The sequence below is a fragment of the Meleagris gallopavo genome, chromosome 4 (genome assembly GCF_905368555.1).
Source record: "Meleagris gallopavo chromosome 4, MGAL_WU_HG_1.1, whole genome shotgun sequence".
Taxonomy (NCBI): domain Eukaryota; kingdom Metazoa; phylum Chordata; class Aves; order Galliformes; family Phasianidae; genus Meleagris; species Meleagris gallopavo.
In genome coordinates this window covers 61,808,107-61,825,256 of record NC_139407.1, presented here as the reverse complement: position 1 = coordinate 61,825,256, position 17,150 = coordinate 61,808,107, and the positions used below count along the sequence as shown (strand labels likewise).

The following is a 17,150-nucleotide window of genomic DNA, read 5'->3' as shown; positions in this document are numbered from 1 at the left end:
AAATGATTGTGTCACCAGCTGATCCTCTTCTGACCACCATCTGTCCCCTGATCATGTGATGTCTCCCAGCTGGCCACCCAAAAGACAAACCATGCAAGATCAACAACATATGCTGCTATTTACACATTTTAAAGGTAATAGTTGCTAGGCTGTCCTATCACTATTTAAAAGGAGTTATTTGGAAGTTAGGTGGTTTTTTCCCCTTTTTTTTTCTTTGAGGAAGGCAATGACTCAGCAGGTATATTTCTAACAGAGATTACTGAGGGCTGGATCAGTAGAAGTTTTCCTGTGTACAGTATGTGTGATCTCCCACTTTATTCCATGGTTTTTGATAAACAGCAGAAAACGTGAAATGCAAAGAAGGAAAAAAAAACATCACAGATTTTAATAGTGTACCTTTTAGGAACATGATGTGCTTTCCTTGCCATGCCCAGGATGCAAACCAAGCCGTGCATTTTTAAACTATTGTTAAGATCAAGGATGTGGTTATGAGAAGACTTACAATTTATAGGATACTTAAGCATTAAGGATTGAGGCACAGAACATTTCCTGGGGATTAACGACTGACTGGGTGAGCCTCAGGCCATTAACCCCTGCCTGCCATTAATCTTCAGGAAGTGCCCTGCAGTGAGGTCCCTATTGCTGTTATATGCTGAAAGAGAGAATAATAAGAAGAAAGGTCCGTGCTTTATTTATTTATATTTTACGTAACGCAGCAGTATTTGGACTGCAGGGAATTAACATCTTTCTCTCTAGCTGCTCGTACTGCTCCAATTAACGCGTTTCATGCATCTCACTGCTTTGGGAAAGGCACTGCCTGCACAGATGTACGTGGGGCAGGATGTGGCCCTCTGCTCGTGTTGCACTCTGTTTAATACGATGAATAGGTGGTGCTTTTCCAGTATAACTGCTGGCAGAATTCAGCCTTATATAAAACCCAGCTCAGAATGCTTGTTTTACAGCAAAGCAATTTATTCACAGTTCTAAGGATCTTGCAGCCTTTTTTTTTTTTTTTTTTTTTAACTCGTTGAATAATCCTTTTAGGTTCCCCATAAAGCAGGTGAAATGCTTCTGCTGCAGTCCTAAGGCAGAACACAGGCTGCATAAATAGCATCTAAATTGCCAGGAATACAAAATACACAGAGTAATACATACCTACAAAGGCAAATTCATCCTGACAGGACTGCAGTACATGCTTATCAGCAGCACAACATCTCAGGGAGAAAAAGAAAAAAAAAAAAAAGTGGCTTTGTATTAAAATTGCATATGCATTTCTCTCTATATTTAAACACTTAAACGGTATTTTGTGCATGTGCTTAAAAACAGACGCAGGCACCCTTTTAATGAGGCTGCCCGCTCCAACATTGATTAGCTGGGAGATGTATAGTTGCCATGAAGCTGGCTGATGCTTTTTTTTTTTTTTTTTCTTTTTGCAGAGTGTCTTTGCAAAAAAGAAAAAAGCTCTTTTTTTTTTTTTTTTTTTTTTTTTTGGTGTGTGTGTGTGTGTGTGTACATGGCCTCAGTCCTTGCAGCCTCCCAGAGAGGCTGTCAAGGCGCAACTTAAAAGCTCGTTCAGGCGACCATGACCCCCCGCCAGCAGATTGTCTGCCTAAAAGGTAAGGGAAAGCTGAAAAAGAAGTAGAAACTTAAAAGTAGCTTCTCAAAGGCTGCATAGATCTCTCTCTCTCTCTCTCTTTTTTTTTTTTTGTTAAACCTAAAGTGTTTAAAAGCTTTAATATTGATGGCCTGTCAACTTTGTCCTGATTCTTTGGCTTTCAGTTAAAAGGTTTTTGTTGTTGTAGCTTATGCAGTTGCTCTGTTGCTATGGAAACGTGACATCAAAATGACGTTTCTCTGTTTAAAAGCTTTTAACTAAATTCCTGCCTGTCAGATGTAGGCCCCATTTTGTGCACTCAAGCTTCAAGCTGTTGCAAAAAGGTTTCATATGTTCTGTTGTCATTCAAATTCTTTATCCACATATGCATGTCTTGCACTACAAAAACCTAAGCTAAAAACTCAATCTATATTAAGTGTCCTCTTTTAAAACCCTTTTAGGTCAGTCAGCAATGGCTGCAGCAGAAATTCCCAGTTACATTGTCTCTTCTCAGACTGAGAAACACAGGAGGGCCAGAAACTGGACTGATGCAGAAATGAGAGGTTTAATGCTGGTCTGGGAAGAATTTTTTGATGAACTGAAACAAACTAAAAGGAATGCCAAAGTTTATGAGAAAATGGCTAACAAACTCTTTGAAATGACGGGAGAAATTCGCCACGGAGAGGAAATAAAGATAAAAATTACAAATATGACATTCCAGTACAGGTAAGCTTCAGTTAATTCTTTTTATTTTAAGAGATGTTAGCAGGGGCCAGGCTGCGCTGTTTGCCTTTCAGAAAGAAGTATCCTTCAGCAAATGTGTAGATAAGAGATTAAAGATTGTTCGTATCGCTTTTAAAATTCTCTCTCGCCATCGCTGTTACGTCATTCTTCATTTTTCCCCCATTTCATTGCAAACTCCGGGACAACTTTGTCGCGTCGTAATTAACTCGCGGTGTTATGATGTAGAGGGATGGAAATGCAGTTAGTGGGAAAGCAGATTTTTTTTTCTCTTTTGCTGATTGTGTCAGCCTGGCAGCAGCTGCTTGCAGGGAAACTCCTGCAGTTGGAAGTGGCCAGAGAGGGTCGGTGTGACAAGACAAAGTTTTGCTTGCTTTATAATAAATACCGAATAATGCTTTTGGGGAACGAAGCTCCTGGGTTTTTATTCGTGTGAGTTGAAGGGTTACACTTCAAGGGGCCGGGAATAATGGAATGCCTTATTGCTGAGTGACACACATTGCTGTAATTATAAGCAGCGCTGCTATATCTGCAGGGAGGGGATCGATGTGCACCGTCAATACCGCTCCCGAGGAGCTGGGGGAGGGCGGAGGTGGCTGAGAGGAGATGAGATGGAGCAGGAGGGGAAGTTGCCTTGGAAAACGAGAGACGTTTTGCTTTGAGGGGAAAAGGAATTGGAACTTAGCAGAAACAAATGCTTCTCTTTCTCTCTTTTTTTTTTTTCCCTTCTTTTTTTCTTTTTCTAAAATTCTTATCTCTGCGAGGCACAAACTGCCTCATACTGGAAATCCTGAGTGGTGATTTCAGCCGTGTGCTTGTAATGCAAGAAAATCAAATATGTGACTCTTTTATTTAATCTCTCCTCAAAGCTCATATTAATAATAAAAAAGGTTATTACAGCAGGCAACCATGTTAAAACTGCTTGCTTCTCTGTAAGGCATCCTCCTGTACTTAATGCAGAGACTGCTCATCACATAGAAAACTAGGGAGAATCCTGTAAACCCCTTAACTTTGAATGTCCTCCTGCATTTGTAAGACCCACGAGCATAATGTTTAACATCATTTTCCATAATATTAAATCCACGTTTTCCAGCAGATGCTAATGCCTCCAAAATGTTTGACTAACCCTGCCGTAATCCTTGTAATTTTCTTCTCCCAGACTGAGTGAAAAGGCTGGAAGCACGATCCATTTTTGCCCTGCATCGCCCAGCAGTTGCCACTCAGCTGCAGAGCTGGGAGCTGCTGGCTCCCAGGCCCCTGCTTAGCCTGCTAGATCTGCAGCCTTCCTTCTGAGCAGCACAGCTCGCAGCACCAGGATTTTACAGGTGTCCAGCTAGCAACACCGCGCAATATTGAAGTGCCGTAATTGCCAAGCACAATAGGCTATCTCTGTCAGCCTTTGTTCTAAATTTTCAGTGTTGTCATCAGTCAGACCGTCTCAGCTTTTCTAATTAATGTTTTTCTTTAAAGTTGCAGCGGGGGAAGGGAAGAAATGAACCCCTCACACCTGTGCAGTCTGTGTGTGTGTGTGTGCGTGCGTGTGTGGAAACGCAGTGCTTAAAAAAATTCTTATGTCTCTATGAACTTCTGAGATTGCTTCTGCTGTGTGTTGTGCTGCTGCTCTGCTGTGCAGTGCATTGCGGCTCCCTGCTCATTGATTAAGATGCTAATTTATGAGAGTTAGAATACTGCCTTGCACCATCACGGGGCTCTTGGATTTGAAATGCATCTCCTATATTGTTTGTTTCTATCCAATGCAGGCTTGTTTGCTTTGCTTTCAAGGGGAAGTGATAGAAAATCCAGGAACAAATACAAGATATGACTTAAAATTCATCGTTTTCTGGAGGCTTTTTGTTGGCGTGTGAGAATAGGAAACATTGTGGTGAAACCAGATGATGTTAGTTGCCATTGACTGCTGGCTTTGCTTTCAGGCACCTGAGTTTTAATCTACATTTTGGTGTCTGGAGAATACTTACAGAAGTGTGCTTAAAGGTGCTTTACCTTCGTGTATTTCCACACATCACGGCTGTACTCTGCAATGAAGAAAAAATATCCTGAAAGTGGGTAAAATCATCTGAGACAGTCTGTAATGATGACGTAGAGTTAGCAAGCACAATGTGGGAATGTAGCACCAATAGCAAAGCCTCAGCTTTGTCCTACAACGAGTGGTGATTTCTTTCCATTGCATCAGGCAGATTGACCAACTCTAGTTGTCAAAAAAGTCACAAAGTTGCTACTGTCTTTACTTTGATAACCAGAAATGAACAAGAGTAGAATAATTAATCAGAAAATAGTGTTACTTAGTGTTGTGACATAATTTCATAAAGGCAAATATTTTTTTGCCCTACAAACTACTTATGAGCACTTACATATATGTAAGAATATACACATCTATGTATATTTTTCCTTTAGCAGGAATAGAAATACTTGAATATTTTTCATAGCTCTGTTAGCAAAGTTCAGTGGTAAGTGTTCTTGCTGCCAAGTCACATCTTGGGATCTCTCTGAAACAATGATTAATTATCTGAAATATTAAAGGATCTTAAATAGTAAACACATTTATAATGGTGAAGACAAAACGGTGCTTTCCAAACTGAGGATCCCCTAGACTTTTGATCCAGTTCTATATTGTTTTGCTTGTTTTGCCCAATGAAAGCCATTACTCACAGTGCTGAAGAAGCCAAAGTGAGCCAAACATAAACGGGAGTAGGGGAGGAGCACTTATCCAGCAGGTATTGCACAAGCTGCAGCTAATGGAAATACATCAGTGCCAATGGTGGCCTGGAGCTTGGGCTGAGCTAACAGCCCAGGTGTTCGCCCAGGTTCCTGGCTGCATCTTTTTATCCCATGTGGAATGTTGTACTGCCAGACAAAGTTAGTTCAGGGGTACCTCAGAGTATGTGAGCCTTCTGAGCACTAACACAATTTTAGGGTGATTGTATCCCATTCCTTGAAATCTGTAGTAAAAACATAGTGCAAATGTTACAATGCCATTATATAAACCTATCATATTCATTATTTCCTCCTGGAATTATGCTTATTTCTGAATGCCCTACATTTCAACAAGGTGAGAAGTGAATGGAAAGCTGTTTAGAAAACATGGTTAGGATAAGATGTGGAAAGCTTTCTTTATTAAGAGAAATGGGAAAGTCTGTGATTTGCTTGGAAAAAAAACCCCAAAATCAGAAACGAGTTGTAGAGGTGTGTGAAAACATACTGCACTGTTTTTGAGAATACAAAGCAGGCACTTCTTTTACCATAATACAAGAAGTTGTTGAAACTGCAAGGTAAGAAATGTAAAACTAGTTGAAAAGCCGTACAAGTTTGTATTATGCTGCATAATGAGCATGTGGAACTCATTACCACTGACACTCACCGAGACCAACGGAGTGGTAGGTTGTTTTATTATTCTCATGAAAGATCAGATTTATTAAATAAAAATACAGCATAATTTGTTTTCTAATTAGAGTCATAAAAGATAGTGGATGTCAGGATATTGCTGTCAGTGGAAAAGGAAACAAGTTACAGTTGAATTTCCCCCCCAAAAAACTATCAACATGTTTCTTCAAGTATTTCATATGGACCTTTGTCAGAATGGAGGCAGTACGCTGATGATCTGCACTCCTCTGCATTATGGTAGCCCACGTGCATTTGGAGGAACCTTTCAAGGTTAAATCACCTTATCCTGAAGTAATCCTTGCTGTAGTTTCCGTATATTAAGGAACAATTAAATCCACTGTGGGATTTAATGTATAGTTAGCTTGTCTAGGTGGAAAATTTTGCACATCCGGAAGGAAAACTTTTGCAGGTACATTTGGGTAAAATTCTGCTTTTAGGAATTGCACCTGAAGCTGAAATGCTTCTTGTGGGCAGAGCAACCAACAGATTTTTAAACTTGATTTTTAAAATCACCTGGGGAGCAAGCTGCACGAACGTCCCACTGTGTCTGTCAGGAGGGACAAGGGGCTGAGCCAGGCCTGCTGGAATTCAAGTTATCTTTCTGATGAGCTGAGTATCAGAAGTTTTGCTGGGATTAGTATTACTTGCACTTCAGCATCACTTAGAGAGTTTGCTGAATTCTTTCCATTATATAGGCTACTTGGGGCATTCAGCACATATAACCCTGTAATTAGTCCTTCTGAAAGAAAGCACTTCCTCATCGATGCTAATATACTGCGCTTAATGCACTGTATCTGCTCTTGTACTACTACTGGCATAGTATGCTCTGGCTTATAGAAATAAAACAGGGTTTGGAAAGCTTGTACAGTCATTCTCAGTTTTGACTGATTCTCTCTGATGTTTAAAAATAAGAGCTGTGTGAATGCAAATTTATTGTTTTCAGTAACATCACCCTCCCAAAGCCTAGGAAATAGGATGCAGCTGTTGCTATTTGATTTAAATCACAGTCAATTAATGTTAGCGATTGGTAAATTTGAATTAGCTTCATGGTTTGAATATGCGATCAGTTTATTCTTTTGTTTTCATGTGTACATGATAGCAATTAATTATTGTTGCTTGTGTAATTCATTGCTGTCCTCTGTGACATTAAGCAAGTGGAATATTTGACCTGTGCTACAGCAAATGATGAAATGTAAGTGTATCAAATTTAATGCAGAAAGTTAAATTTGAATATTTTACCAGCTTTCTCTTTAATTTCAATAATTTATAGCAGATGCACAACTTAAGTACTGTACTTTCATACATCTTTCTTTCCCTCCCCCATTGACTAGCTCATGAACAGTTGCTATTTATTATTTATTTCGAAAGCTTTTCACAGAAACCCCAGGAGATGAATCTTGTATCCATTCCTTAAGGCAAGCAGTAATATCAAATACTGAAATACTGTAATAATAAAAAAGCAATAGTGTGTTGAGCAGAGAGTGAAAAAAAGCAAAAAACAAAACAAAACAAAAAAAAAACCAAGAAATTGTCGATGTCTTTACTGATGACATAATGATTTTTAAAAACTGTCTAGAATGTAATATTGTAATAATATTGTAATAATTTTACTTTAGAAGGCAGATAATAGGCACAGAGAACAAAGTCTGAAGAAAGGTCAACGGCAGCATAAATTACTTTGGTGATGCAGTCCGTTCTGAGGAATGTTTTGGCAGTAGGACCTCAAAACCCATTAATTTGTTCACTTCCCTCCAATAAGACTCACAGCCATCTTTCAGATTAACTGGGTAACAGTATTTTTCATACTTCAGAAATTTGTCCCCTAGGAACCTCAACTTTGATGCCAGTTTTTGGAGAGAGCTCTCCGTTGCCTCTGCTCTCAGCTGGATTTTAATAGAGCCTCCTGAAACTGTGACAGGTCCAGATAAACTCAGCAGGAATTTATTTTGCAAACTCTGTTGACTTTCTCACTTATTCCTACCTTATTTTTCTGCCTTGCTCACTCACTCAGGCAATGATTTGCCCAATATATGTTTTCAAAGTGTTGAATGTTTGGCTTGTCTTCCTCTGTTTTCCAAACTGCTGCATCCCAGTGTAAATCACAGAATCATAGAATGGTTTAGGTTAGAAGGACCTCAAGGATCGTCAAGCTCCAACCCCCTGCTGCATGCAGGGCAGTCAACCTCCACATTTAATACTAGACCAGGCTGCCCAGAGCCCCACACAACCTGGCCTTGAACACCTCTAGGGACGGGGCATCCACAGCCTGTTCCAGCACCTCACCACTCTCATAATAAAGAACTTCCCCCTGATACCCAACCTCAATCTTCCCTCCCTCAACGTAAAACCTTTTCTCCTTGTTCTGTTATTATCTACCTTTTCAAAGAGTTGAAAAATGTTGTCCTATTTCTTTCTAACTTCTTCACTTCTCAAGAAAAAAACAAAACCAGCAAGAAACTTGAAACGAAGCCACACAAAAGCAAAACAAAGAGAAAAGCAGCTTTACATTTTGGATGCAACTACAACCTGTTGTGATTATTTATGATAATGATTGACTGGGAGCAGTAAATTCATCTTTGCCTTAGACTTCAGTTCTGCCAGGGTTACTTATCTTGGTGCAGGAAGAAGCTTTCAGCTGTCACTCTTGGTTTTCTGGTTTGTTTCAAAATAATCAGTGAATCCTGAAGCTTGATCTTAATGTTGCCAAGTTATCTATTTGATTTGTTCTCCCTGTTTTCCTCCACCGCTCACAGTGTTCCTACCTCTTTTCTAGAGTAGACGCTCCCTTTCCCATTATCTTCTCATCTTTTATCTGTTTCATCTTTTCTCCTTTGTATATGAGCCAGACTCCATACAGGTGGATGGTTGCTGCTGGTGCTGCTTTTAAGCTAATGAAATTCTCATGTCAACCTTCTGGCAATGATAACTTTCTTATTTCTTTTAGCTGAGAGCTATGTTAAATAGACAGAAGTAGAAGAATCTGTATCCATCCAGTGCAGTCAGAGCCATAGAAATAGCTAGTTTTGTATAGCTGCAGTCCTAGAACTGTGTGGGCAGATAACAAACTACAGCTCTCCTTCGAAATCCTAAGTATTAGTGAAAATGGGGTCTAGGCACATAGCTGAGCTCAAACACAAGAAACAAAACTACTGATATAACTGGGCAAAATACCTGCTCCTGAAAAGTTTTGCTGAAGTAAGGAAATTAACCTTTAGTTCAGGATGATATAATAAAAATAAAGGAAGAATAATTTGAATCTCATTCTAGTGATAAACATAATAATGCTTGGAAGCTAATGTATTCAGAATAGTCATCAGGACACTGATTCAAGGCAAAATTATGCTGAATGGAGCTGCCTTCTTTGAGCTTAGACCAAATAGAGGCCTTCCCTCAGCCTTTTCTGCTGTGAGCTGAGCGAGCTAGGGAACCTCACTGCTCCTCATACATCTTACCCTCTAGACCCATAACCATCCTCATGGCCCTCCTTTGGATGCTCTGTAGTAGTTTTATGTCCTTTTTATATTGTGGTGTCCCAAATCCTGTCCCTGGGACAACTGAATCCTCTGCACAGATTGAAGGTGGACTGACTGGGCAGCAGTTCTGCACATGGGCACGGGGAGCTGGCTGACACGAGGCTTAACACGAGTCATCTTCTGCCCCAGAGCAAAGTTGGCAGAATACACATCTGAGCTTTCTTGTCTTTTTTGGAAGAATGTTTTGCCATTCTGAAGGCTCAAACCGTGTCTTAATCCAGCTGCTAGACTTTGCTCTGACATGGCAGGGATGTGCTCATGCATGGCTTTTTGCTGTCTTACCCATGAGGATGACAGACCATGGTGAATGCATTCAATGAGTAGCTGAGGATGATACTGTAAAATGCTTAAATGGACTGAAGGTTTTAACATGGACAAGAAAATGGGAAATGTAGACCCAGCTAGAAGCTTACGGTGGCATAATATGTTTGGCATACAAATAGCCTGAACAATTAGACAAAAATAATCAATATCAAATGCTGGTTGCTATGAGCCCCGTATTTTGCTATTCTGTATCTGTACTTGATGGATATAGATGTGTTTGTAGGTTGTGCTAGATATTCTCTGACTATGAAATTGCAGCAGCAGGTTGTGAAACATGTATGAAATTAAAATTTTGAATGCATAGAGGGCATGAAAAAACAGACAGCTGTGGAGGCTTTGCTATGAAAGACTTTCCCAAAAAGCTGGGAAAGCTCATCAGACCTTGCAAGACAAGAAAAAAAAGAAGAATCCTTAAATGTCTGCAAAATCTAAGCAAATCTTTCTGCCTTCTTTTCTCACTGGTGGATTTCCCCTTAACCTAAGCTCAGTGGTGTCTAAAAGGAAGAACCTCAAGTTCCCACTTTTAAGTTTGGCAGCATTTTTATCGTGTTTACATGTTATTTAATTCTATCCTTTCCGGGACTGATGTGGGCAGGATGGATTAAGAGGAGGGAAAATGTGGAAGGCTTCAAGAAAAAAGGCTGGGCCAGGTGTCCAGGAATCGTTTTCATCTTTTTTTTTTTCTTTTTTTCTCCTGCAAATTGAAACCTCTTCATAGCTGGGAGAATTGGATTTGGACTTGTTTCTTTTTTTTCCTTCTTCTTCTTCTTTTTTTTTTTTTTTTAATGTAAATGAAACCTGGTTCATAAAAATGGAGCTTCTGTCATCAATCTTGCGTTCCCTGTTTTCTTCCTTTGATGAACTTTTGGTTAGACTAACTTAAAGATCCCATCTGGGAAAAGCAAAAGGCAAACAGGAGGAGATTTTGAGATATTAGTCTTTGACATGTATGTGTTCACCTCAGTTTTTTTATTTCTCAATAAAATATATTAAAAAAAAAAGTGAATAAAATAATAGTGGATGTTGAATGGGTGAACTTCACATTAGGACTCAATGATAAATCTTCTAACAAAACTTACGTGAGGGACAAAGTCATCGCTTACAGTTCTTCAACTGTGATCTTTTTGTTTACTGTTTATAATGCATTATTAACTGCTTTATTATTATTATTATTATTTTAAATAAATGAAGCTATATTTCTTCCCATACTGATCTTTACCCTGTAACAGATAAGCAGGCATCTATATCTTATTGTTGTTACTGGAATGTTCTAAAGGGTGATGTTGACCTTTTAGGCAAAGTGAGGAGGAGAATATGATATTTGTAGACATTGATATTCATAATGGGAAATATTCGTATAGAAGATCTGTATGAAGAGTACTTGAAAAAGAAAACAAGCTCTAATGTTGTATGCCTTTTCTTGCAGGAAATTAAAATGCATGACTGACAGTGAAACTGTTGCACCTGACTGGCCTTACTACAAAACCATTGATAGGATCTTATCCAAAGTGACAGACCACAGTGATGTGAAAATGCACGAAAATCAGCAACCAGGTCCTTCTACGTCACAGACAGAGGCCTCGCAGTCACCATCAGCTAAGTCTACGCCTCTGTATTTGCCATATAATCAGTTTACATATGAAGGAAGGGAAGAGTGCTTTGAAGATGAACATTCAGAGAGCTCATCAAGCTTACTGTCTTACAAGCTAAGGTAGCATCTAATTTTTTTTTTCCTCACTTTCTAGTATTTCACAGAATGAATGGGATCTGCTATCTCAAAAGGGAAATCCTGGAACGTTATTCTCTAATGGCTCTTGCAGCTTTCCTGTGAATAACAAATTGAGTTATGTTTCCCATTCTGCTGAATTTGGGCAATTTCCTTCTTCTTTCACGAGAGATTGGAAGGGAGTAGGAGGACTGGGCAAAAGGTCATTTAGTATTGCCAAAATTCAGCATGTATGCCTCTGCTCACAAGAGGTAGTGTGTTTGTGACAGGAGTACAGGCATGTTCATGATAGTACTGCAGTGTTGTATCTCTTACCACATTTTGCTTAGATGATTTTTGGCTTGCTTTAGGTTTTTGTTGTTCTGGTTTTTTTTTTTTTGGTAGGAGTAATGGTATGAGATTTCCCTGGCTTCAGCTATTATTAAAATGGTGAAAAGTTGCAAACTAAATATTGCCATGGACACTGAAATGCTGTTCATGCACTTTGAAAGAACATTGCATACATTATATAAAATGAAGAATGTCATTTTTTCAAAGTAAATGCTTGGTTGAGAATGCAAATACGTTTCCTTTTCTGATAAGACTGGAGTTGTCTGGAAGGCAGCATTTTAGCAGAAGGCAGGCTATGTACTTCAGACTTCACCGGTTTCATTTTTCATTCAGAGTGGTGTGAAATAAGAGTTGATTACAGTTTTCTGGCAGGAAAAAGTTGGTCCTGAAGATCTTATCACAAGTCTGTGAGGCTTTAACTGTAACAATAAAATTATCTGTCAGTCACACAACTGAGAGGGTGTAAAGCTGGAAGAAGAATCAACCTAACAAGTTTCGATTATTGTTTCCAGGCCTACTCTTGGATGGGTAAAACTAGGATAAGTCCACTCAATCATTCAAGCAAATGGTCCTTGAATAGCTGACAATTTTAAAAACTAGTATATAAATCCTGAACTGTAACAGTCATCTTGTTCTCAGGCAATAACTTTTTTACATCATAGTTCATTGTAATGGCTTGATATCCCCTGATAAACAACCTCTCATGGTTTAGTATCTGTGAATGCAAAGACATCTCTCATGCAAGAACTCCTTCACCAATTCTTAAATTGGTTTCTAATAATATTTTTTTAATAGTTAAGAGGTTGTTTATCCAAAACAATGAGGTGTATTTCATACACTAGACTATTTGATAACATCAAGGTGTATTTTTTGTCGCAAGATGTTAGATTTATTCCTATCAGGGGTGATTCCCTAATCGTGGGATCATATTAATTCCTGTTTTTGTTGCAATTCAAAGGTGAGAAAAATCTTTGAAATTTCTATTTTATTTTAATGGGATGCCTGGTATTTGCTCAGTTTTTACAAGCTTATATTGTATTGCAATGTCAATAAAAACTTTATTATCTGACAATAATAGAGTTATTGTTGGATAATTCAAAGCGATGGAGTCTTGTACTGCAGGTTAAGCTTCTAAAATCAGAATTTCTAACAACACTTACGAATGACTTTTTATCTAATTGAAAACAGTATTTTTTCATCCCATGGTCTAACTTACAGCTTTGTTTCTTTATTGTTGAAATAATGACAAAATATAATTATACAGGTTGTGACTGGGGTTCAGACCTTACCAGTTTTGCCATTTCTACCATGCTGAAAATAATTTACTTTCATAGATTAATAGACTATAATAAAATCTCAGTGCCAGCTGGAATGGCTGCCTGTTAAAAAACACCATCCATGTATTTAAATTCAGTTATTCTGATGTGGAGCCTGAAGGTGTTATGGAGAGTATTCTGTGGCATGGTTTCCCACAGCAGTAACTTCTGTTTCAGAGCTTCATATCTCTATTGCCTTCATTTCTTTGTTCTTATGATTTTAGTCTTAGAAATTTTTCACTACACACCCAGCCTAGTACTGATATATGCAGAATATGGAGAATTCACTCTTCACTGTAATAATCTGTTCCAGTGATTATCCCTTGTTTAAACCAGTGTCTTGGTTCTAGTTGGAAAATAGTGAGTTGAACTTCGTTTTTGAGGCCCTCCCAGTATTTTTTGCTTGTTTCCTTGAAGTAGTTGTATATTGAGGTCATTCCATCTTTGCTGTTCTTCAATTTTTGAAAGGTAAATTGACTGGTACACAAGGCTTACACACTAAAAGAGTAAGATTAGACCTTTTTGTGGTTGTACTCTTCAATTCAAGGATGAGTCTCATTAATTCATTAATGCATTTGACTGTATTTGAATGAGCCTAGGTTTATCAGAAGACATAGGTTGTTCTGATTCTCAGTCCTCAAACAATGAAGATCTTCCATTTCTAATACTAATATTTATTTTCAGGTCATTGCTAGTTCTTTTTCACTAAAAATGGGTTATTATTCAGATTGGTACACAGAAAAATAAAGTAACACAATCAAGTCAGAAGTGGTAGTTAGCTCTTGAGATCTATAAATCCCAGAAACCAATAATACTGGAGACCCATTTGCCATGAAGTAGTTAAAAAGGAGGAGTTGTTACTGTGGATTTGTGGAACGCATTTGGTAGACAGATTATTCTTTGTATTTAACTTCTGCTTCATTAATTATTCTAACATAGCACTGAAATGAGCCTTATTGAGTGAGTATAGGCGATCAAATAATCTTTTAATTTAAACAGAGAGTTAATTCAATTTTACACAGACAGCAAATGCATTTGAGACTGGAAACATCTTGCCTAACTGTATCTGGAAGTTTTGCTTTGTTCTTCCTGGCCTTCAACACACGTTGTTGTTTCTGTTCAGCCCCCTAAATGAGGGGGGAATCATTATTTCTCTTCATTGCTTTAGATCTTTCAATGCAAATCACTTCATCTCCTTCCTCTCCTCCCTCCCCCCCACTTTTTTGGAGTCTTTTTGATCCTAATGAAAATTAAAAAAAAAAAATAAAAAATGAAATGACAGACAACCACCAAGAAAGATGATGCAATACTCAGAGCAGCTCAGTACCAACTACGTGCCCTATATATTCCCTTTCATTCCTTATTAAGGACCATTCTCTTCATGACCTACAGTGACAAAGATGCAAGCCCTTTCGTGGCTCTGGGAGCCAGTTCTGACTTGTTTCAGTTGGATTGGTTTACCGGCACTATTTCCTAATACTGTATAGGGAAGCAAGTAGAAAGATCCATCAAATTTCAGTAATAAACTTCACAGAGAATTTAAAATTCATAAGGTGATTTTGGCTAAAATAATAATAATTTTGGTGAAAAAATCCTTTGAGTTATGCAAGTAACTGTGAATATCTGGATAATCTGAAAGCCAGCAGTCTCTGGTCACCACATCAGTGTACATTTATAAAGAAAAGCTGTCATAGTTTCTTACCTGTGCATGGGAGGATGTATGACTAAGCAGTAGTGAAGCAGCTTCTTTCAAGACCTAGTCTATTCTTCTTCCTCTAAGATTTTAATAGCATTTAACACAATCCACTTATTTCTTTTCATAGACCTCACCCTCCGTGTTTTACTACACCTTGAAATGACAAGGGAATTGTGTCTTTTTGTTATATTTGCAGCAAATCTTCCAGGTTCTTAGATCTGTTTATTTTTCTTGCAGAGAGATCTGAATGTCAAGTAGGATAAAAACATATATGGAAATGTAATACAGAGCTGTCACAGCTGAGTGACCTCCCTCCCCACTCTCCTTCTTAACATCAATGAAAATGTTTCTCTAGTGCTAGGTTGATGTCCTCATTCAAGGTTGTCTTGAAATCTACAAGTTGTTGACATGGCATTCTGCTCAAAACTGTGCTTTTACTGGATTTCCCCTAGAAAGAATGCAGTGTTTGGCAGAATGCAACTGAGATTGCTGTTTGTGTTAAGGGACTTTGAGACCCATCATTGGATAATTTTGATGCTGGGGACTCAAGATACATGGACTGTCATGCTAAGATTGAAAGGAAGTTGCCCATCTGTAACTGGAAGTTTTTCAGATGAGTAGTTCACTCACAGCTTGAACTACAATAGATATAATGACCATGTAAGCAAAAAGACTCTTCCAGCACAGTTTAGAAACTCAGCATGTAAAAATCAAGATAAAAAGAAAATGTTATACCTAGGATTCTGTGGGGAAAAAATCTTGTTAAAGATGATGAGATTTTAAAACCTATTTTTACAGTCAGTAATGTTATAAAACAATGGAATAAATGCTTTTGTTTCAGCACAATTCTGAGAGGGAATTTACTGGAGAACATTTTTTATTAATTGAACCTAGCTATAGCTTGTCCGAGAATGCAGTATACAAATCTAGGTCCTAACTTAGCTGCTTTTTTCTTTTTTTCTTTTCCATAAATGTGATTTTAATTGTAAACAAATCTTCCTGATTCAGAACTGAAGAAAGACCAGTTAAGAAAAGGAAAATGCAAAGCTGCAGCTTTCAAAAGAAGAAGCTAAAATTAATGGAGGCTATGTTGGAAGAACAAAAGAAGTTGAGCAGAGCTATGGAAGAAACCTGTAGAGAAGTACGCAGGATTCTGGATCAGCAAAACATCATTCAAGTTCAAAGCTTACAGCTACAGGAGAGAATGATGAATCTACTGGAGAAAATGATTTCCAAATCCAATGTGTAGTTTCCCTTGTGAATGCCTCTGAGATTATCATTGATATTATAGACATCCCCTTACTGCACACCTTATGTGTGTTTGTTGCCCTATTCCCAGGTTTTCCATGGAAATTAAAATCTTAGTGTATTCTTAGATAAGCAAAGAGAACAGATAATGCAGGGTGAGAGCTGTCTGGCATGAGAAAAAATAGTGCAATATATGCCTAAACTGAATTATTTTTATACAGATAGATTAAGGGATGAATAGCTCTGGGAATTTCAATACTGTTATGCCTAGGTCAGATATTGTTTTACAAAGATGTTACGTGTTTCTTCACATCAAGGACCATACCCTGACCTGTTGTTGAAGAACAAAGTAATGTGTTCTTAAACATGCTAATTGCATCTTGACTTTGCTGATGATTAAGCCCTGGTTTGAAACATACACAGTGATTGTACAAGTGACCTATGCATGGTTCTTCTGAAGAGCTACTAGGGACCACAAGATGTCATTTTAAACTCCATGCCTGATATGAATAATACTCTAATGTATGAGAGTAAAAATAGTCTATTCAAATACACTTTTCATAAAATACAAACAAATCCTTACTATATACTGAATACTAAAATGTATAGACGATACTTGAAGTTGCTTTTGATATTAAATGTTTAATTTTTTTCATTATTAACTGGAATCTGTTGACTTAATGAGCGACCAGCAATGAAAACTATCATTTCTTCTCTATCACAAAAGAAAAATATTGTACTGTGTGTATATACAAATATATATCTATCAAATGAAATAAAGGAAAAGAAGAAACATACTTCTTGCTGGATAGATAATACGCTTTCCGTTGGTGAAAAGGCAATCACAGTCAAAAGCTTTTAATTCTTAACTACTGGGTAAAGATCTCCTCTGCTGGTGCATATATTCATGGAACTCCTAAAGAATATTCAGTATTTGCTGGTGGCACTACTTTAATTATATGCAAGCAGATGTAAGGCAGATCGGCATCGACACACCACAAGAGGGAGCCGAAGGCATGAGGGATTGCGTTTAAGCCCTTGAGGTGAAGCCTAGCGTTTGATTCTTTAATGAAATGTAACATTGAAGTAACCTTTAAAATGTGTTCAGAAGTTCCTCAGATGAATTCCTTTGTACATTTCTTTCTGTTTTCTTCTTGAAAAGCATTCTTCTGCTTTCACGGTATTTGCAAGAATCAGTATCCAAGGTCAGATTCAGATATACAGGTACAGAATTAATGTCAGT

The 17,150-nt window shown here is 38.0% G+C and overlaps 1 protein-coding gene across 3 annotated transcripts in view; it reads left to right on the top strand.

The window, feature by feature from the left end:
• The window catches only part of MSANTD1 (Myb/SANT DNA binding domain containing 1), a 28,433-nt gene extending 11,283 nt beyond the window's left edge, over window positions 1-17,150 (top strand). Inside the window, exons 1-4 of one of the 3 annotated variants that reach the window (XM_085221928.1) lie at window positions 1,283-1,938; window positions 2,056-2,320; window positions 11,018-11,302; window positions 15,668-17,150. In XM_085221928.1, coding sequence (XP_085078054.1) covers window positions 2,067-2,320; window positions 11,018-11,302; window positions 15,668-15,908 — 780 coding nt within the window. In that variant the 5' untranslated portion in view covers window positions 1,283-1,938; window positions 2,056-2,066 and the 3' untranslated portion in view covers window positions 15,909-17,150. Of the gene's footprint in view, window positions 1-1,282; window positions 2,321-11,017; window positions 11,303-15,667 lie in introns of those variants that run through there. The other 2 variants (XM_085221929.1, XM_085221927.1) reach the window with 2 other exon arrangements.